A 5,320-nucleotide genomic window follows, 5' to 3' on the forward strand; every position below is an offset into this window, starting at 1 on the left:
ATTAGAATATCATTAAAATAATTCCCGCCTACAGAAATTCGAATGGTTGGGGGGTGAGGAGGGGCGAGGTTGTGGTTAGAACGCTTGGTTGAGTGCATCAGTTTTCGGAAGACGGACCTTCATCAAAGCCGGAACTAATCGAGCCCTTTGTGCCAGCCTGGGGAGAAAGGTATTTTAATAATGTTATATTTTAATAAACGTTTTTCGAACCACCAAGCATGAGAGCATGTTCTAGTACACCCCCAAAACATAATCAAGACTTTGTAAAAGAGCATAATAGGACCCCTTTAAATATTTGTAAAACCCTCCGATTTAAAATGAAGTTTTAGATATGAAATAATAATTTTTCCTGACTGTTCGGGTATGGCAACTGCCGCTGCTCCAACCCGTCTCCAGTCGTTCTTCATAATTTAAGGCCGTTATTCGCACAAATCATCGCCTGACTGTGACCGTTAACCGTTACCTGAAGTAGTGGCATCTTGCCGCCAGAATGACGCGATGCGCGGGAAAGCGCTTGTGCTCCACCAGGAAGGTGACGTCACTGTACTGCAGTCCCGCCAGCAGCGAGCCGAGCTGCTCCGCCAGCAGCTGCACATGATCGATCTCCGACACGGAGCTCCGCGGCCGCAGGGGGTGGCTGCTGCTGCTCATCGCTGCGCCCGACGCCTCCGCCGCTACAGAGTATTGATCACCTGGCAGTCGGGTCGCAGGAAACGCCGTGGATTTAGTTAAAAACGCCGCTGTTTTGCTGCTGAGCACCTGAGCGACACTGACCGAGATGGCCGTGCCCCGGATGTTGATGTGCGGCTCTGACAGCGCGCTCTGGCGGCCGGAGTCAGCGCTGTAACTCTATCAAACATCCTCACGAATCCTCTAGTGATAGTTACAATCTTTAGCTGATAATCGCACAGATAACATTAGTTCAGTACCAGTACCAGTAAGCAGGTACCATGTTCTCAACACTGATTACTGTCAGACTTTCAGAATCCTTCATCTGAATTAAGATTATAATTTATTATTAAAGCACATCCACCACAAAAGCGCCTCTTTTTAATTTCAGATTGTTCTGAGGTTAAATACAGATTTAATATCATAACAAGAAACAGTTTAATAGCTATGATACTGTTTTTGAAATCAAATCTTTGCATAGCTATGACCGGAAACACAGGCATCTAACAGTTCATCTTTAAAAAAAAGCATATATATAAACCCGAATAAGAAATAAAACAGTTATCGTATAAACGTGTCCTATTCTGTGTCCTAAACTTCTTAAACATTGGTGTCTGGTATTTTAGAGCAGTCAGTGCAATTTGGGAAAGAAGTCAATTAAATCTGTGTGTGTGTGTGTGTGTGAGTGTGTGTGTGTGTGTGTGTGTGTGTGTGTGTGTGCGACTCTGCTAAAGTTTTTTTTTTGTTGTATATAAAGTTTATTCAAATTAGAAAGTTTATCTAAAATTGAAATGTTAAAATTTGAATTTATTTAGATAGCATTTAATACTATTTGCGCAAAGTTTTTTTTTTGTTGTTTTTTTTTTTGATGAACAATAAAACCAAAAGCTGAAGATTTTCTGCAGTGTGCCATTCACCAGTGTCTTCAGAGATGCACACAATCACTGCACTAACTGCTGACAGACTGTGGTTCACCTGATTCTTTGGTCTGACGGGTGAACACAATCACCTGATTTTGTAAATGTGACAAATTTTCCATTAAGCACCAAGTTTGCATTTGTCTAACATTTAAAATGCTAACATTGACTAAATGAGCCTGCAATAGCAGAAATGATGAATAAAGCAATGGTCCGTGTTTAATACAAACATTTAAAGAAAATGTGTAATGAATTATAAAAAAAAATGTTTTACACGATTCTTTGATTCTCTTGTGTGGCTTTAAGAAGTGTACTCAAAAACATTTTCACATGTGTCCTGCAAAATGACACACAACCTAATCAGTTTATATGTGAAGAAATCCATTCATTCACAAACTTTTCACGAAATGATTTTTTGACAAACCACTCTGTGAACCGCTTCCTCTCATCGCTGCTCTCTGATGGTTTGGCTTGCCACGTCCCAAAGGGATAGTTCACCCAAAAATGAAAATTCCCCATGATTTACTCACACTCAAGCCATCCTATGACTTTCTTCTTTCGGAAAATACAACCTGCGCTGTATTTAAAAATGCCCTGGCTCTTCCCAGCTGTATGATGGCAGTGGCTGGGTCGAGGTTTTGAAGCTCAAAAAAGTGCATCCATCCATCACACAATCATGTCACACCCGTTTATACTGCAGCATGAATGTTTTAACCTGTTCGTTTGGACGTTGAAATAAATGTGGCCATACTGTGGCCCATAATATGCCCATTTACAGCTAAGGTGAAAATGTTAGTAGATTTCACATCACACACTTCCGGTTCAGGCCCCAGTGTACTCACAGCAAAGTACTCGAGGCAAAACTATGTCTGAAACACCCCATCAGCGGTATACTGTCTGTGAACATGCCGGAGCCGGCCATGCTGCTGTTCAGAAGAGATGTGTTGTGTGCAGTGTCCTCTCTTCTCAAGCACAACACACACGACTGCATTCTTCTCTTAAACACATCAGATGTTAAGAGATGTGTACTCTTGTAGTCAGCAACAGTGGCCTCCTCAGAACATGTAGTGTTTCTCACTGCTGTCCTCCAGGAGGCGCTGTCTAGTTTCTAGTGTCTTCCAGACTACATCTGACAGAAAGCGGACTATGGTTTCAGTGGTGATTGTTTGTAAAGGCGCTGATCAGTAGCTCAGAGCTGCACAGTTTGCAACAGCAGCACTAAGCACAATGCTTTCTCTAAGCATTAGTTCCAGCTCTTCAGCGGAGCGCTGAGGCTTTTGTTTTTACTCATATTTGAGATGAGCAGTATAATGGAGATGTCCTGTGCGATTAGGGTATGGTGCTTTTATGGTGGTCATTATAGTACATTTTTGAAACTTGTGGTCACTATGTGGAAAAGCTTTACTGTATGTGAAGACTCTTCAGAGTCTCCTTTTGTGTTGTACAGAAGAAAAAAAACAAGTGCAAGCGAGATAAAGTTTTCATGTTCAGCTTCTCATCTCTGAGGTCCTCTGGAATCTCTCACCAGCAGATAGTACACTGTGCTTTTATTTCATGACAGGGCAGATCAAACTCTGTTTGAAACATTATTTTTAGTATCAGATCACATTTTAAAACCAATACATGCAGAAATGAATGCAGAATCACTGTTATGACCACAAATTCACAAAATAAGCATACGTGTTTATATAAGACATATTAAAAGACAACTGTGAAATGATATTTCAATTATTCCTGATTATATATTTCTAACAAGTAGTAAGTTACAGTAACTGGCTCCTGTTAAATAAGGATGAAAAAAGAAAATGTTACTTTTTGATGCCTCTCAGATTGAAATTAATAATCCTTTGTTACGTATCAAAACCAAAAGGAAGATCGTGCTACAAATAGAAGAGTAAACATGAGCTTAAATGACAGATTAAGTAGACAGTTTGAGACACAGGGACACATATACACAGGCAGGTGTTTTTCTAAACTTCTAAGCTCTTTTAAGCGTCATGGTGTTTATATTTATTGGAAATGTTTCCGTGTATATCGAGGTCTCAGGAGAGAGAAAAGGCCTTAAACTAATCTGTAATCTCCCCGCTGCGCTGTGTGTGTTCAGATCAGCAGTCTGTGCCGCTGCCGTCTGCTCGCATAGACGCTGGGATCGTCCTGTGAACACACAGAAGAACATAGTAGGAAACCTCAAGAAAGGAATCAAATGGTGTTATAAAGCTCTTTTAGAAACAGTGACGCTAATCTGTCGAAGCCTTTTCTGTCTGCAAAAAGCCAACACAGCATTGAAACGTGAAGGTTATTTGAAATCTTGATTAGGGTTTGATCTAGCGAGTCATGTGGTCTGAGTGTAAGCCATCAGGACAGGTGAGTCAGGAGATCTGTAGACAGGGATTGAGCTGAGCCGCACTCAGATTAACACTGATGAAGAGATTAACATGAAAACTTCTCCAGACTCACAACCCCTTATTTCAGACCGTTTCTGTCACGTAAGATTTATGGGCTGTGAAATAAATATGTGAGAAATTCCCCTTTCATTTTAAACTTCCCCGTCTGCTTTCTTTTTCTTCTGATCGCAGAGAACCAGTTTCTACAGGTTTTCCCCTTGACTGACATCACATTTATATGAAGCTGAAATATTAAAGTCCAATTATACATCATTTATTTTTCATTGCTCGGAGACCTTTGAAAGATCGAGGTTGACAGACATCATGCTTTCACGACGGGTCATTGTCCATGAAACCAAATGTAAATGTGTAAATGTAAAAAGCGCTGTACAAATAAAGGTGAACGTAAGCATCGATTCACTTCAATTCAACAAAGTGTGACATTAGTAAAGAAAAGTGTTAAGCCATGAGAGTCTCTGGTGCTGTAAGTTAATAAAAGACACCAATGTTCAGTTCTCAGTTATATTTACAAACATTAATAGTAATAGCAAGAAATGACCGTAGAATAATAAACATTAATTTAGTTTCCACCACACAATGTTTTCTATGAACTTTAGGCTCACGAACGTGTTTCTCACAGCTGCAGCATGGCAACGCTTTCATTTCTTATAAACTATTTCTAATGACCGAAGTTGATTGTAAAGGGTAGATCGTTACGGCAAACACATAGCAAGTGGTCATGGGTCGATGAAACCATGACAAATATGCAAACCAGTTTAACAAGAAAGCCCAAAGCTGAGGAAGAGAGATGAGTGTTTGTTTACTGAGATATAGTGGCTATAAACAAGTAGCTGATAATTAGCTATTTTTACACTAAACGAAACCACAGTTATGTTGATGAAGGCAGATCAGGTTAAAAAGATGGACAACATTTTTCCAACATTCATCTGTTGTGTCTGTTGTGTAGGTCACCTACTGTACTAAGTCCTTGAACTATATCATGTCATACAGGGCCGGACTGGGCTGGGAAATCTCACACTCATCCAGCCACACAGAAACAAAGTGCCCAAAATCGCACCTTGTGGGGTACAACAGCTTGTCACTGGAGCAGTACTCTTAAAAGGACATCTTTGTACATTTTTTTTACCCCTAATAGGTACACAGCGTCGGCGCCACGGGGGGGCCTGAGGGGGCCCGGCCCGGCCACCTCGGTCACTGTGCCCCCTCACCTCTGGTGCTGTCTCCGTAGTGGGCGCCCTGATTTTAGTCGGTGAGGCAAGGTACTGCCCTGAGAAGGTCTCCCAGGCTGTTAAATACACAGATTAAAAGCGAAATGTTTTCATTTCGGTT

General features: G+C 41.0%; 2 protein-coding genes across 2 annotated transcripts in view; both read right to left on the reverse strand.

Annotated features, from left to right (window-relative positions):
- LOC107708304 (BTB/POZ domain-containing protein 9-like) overlaps positions 1-952 on the reverse strand; it is a 16,479-nt gene extending 15,527 nt beyond the window's left edge. The window contains exons 1-2 of the mRNA XM_016512490.1: positions 930-952; positions 484-847 (exon numbers count right to left, since the gene is read on the reverse strand). Of these exons, the coding sequence (XP_016367976.1) occupies positions 484-847; positions 930-952 (387 nt within the window). The remainder of the gene's footprint in view (positions 1-483; positions 848-929) is intronic.
- Positions 953-3,319: 2,367 nt separating this feature from the next.
- LOC107708305 (uncharacterized) overlaps positions 3,320-5,320 on the reverse strand; it is a 7,047-nt gene continuing 5,046 nt past the window's right edge. The window contains exon 2 of the mRNA XM_016512491.1: positions 3,320-3,740. Within this exon, the coding sequence (XP_016367977.1) occupies positions 3,692-3,740 (49 nt within the window). The 3' untranslated portion in view covers positions 3,320-3,691. The remainder of the gene's footprint in view (positions 3,741-5,320) is intronic.

Source organism: Sinocyclocheilus rhinocerous, unplaced genomic scaffold (genome assembly GCF_001515625.1).
Source record: "Sinocyclocheilus rhinocerous isolate Xijiao unplaced genomic scaffold, SAMN03320098_v1.1 scaffold326, whole genome shotgun sequence".
NCBI classification, from domain to species: domain Eukaryota; kingdom Metazoa; phylum Chordata; class Actinopteri; order Cypriniformes; family Cyprinidae; genus Sinocyclocheilus; species Sinocyclocheilus rhinocerous.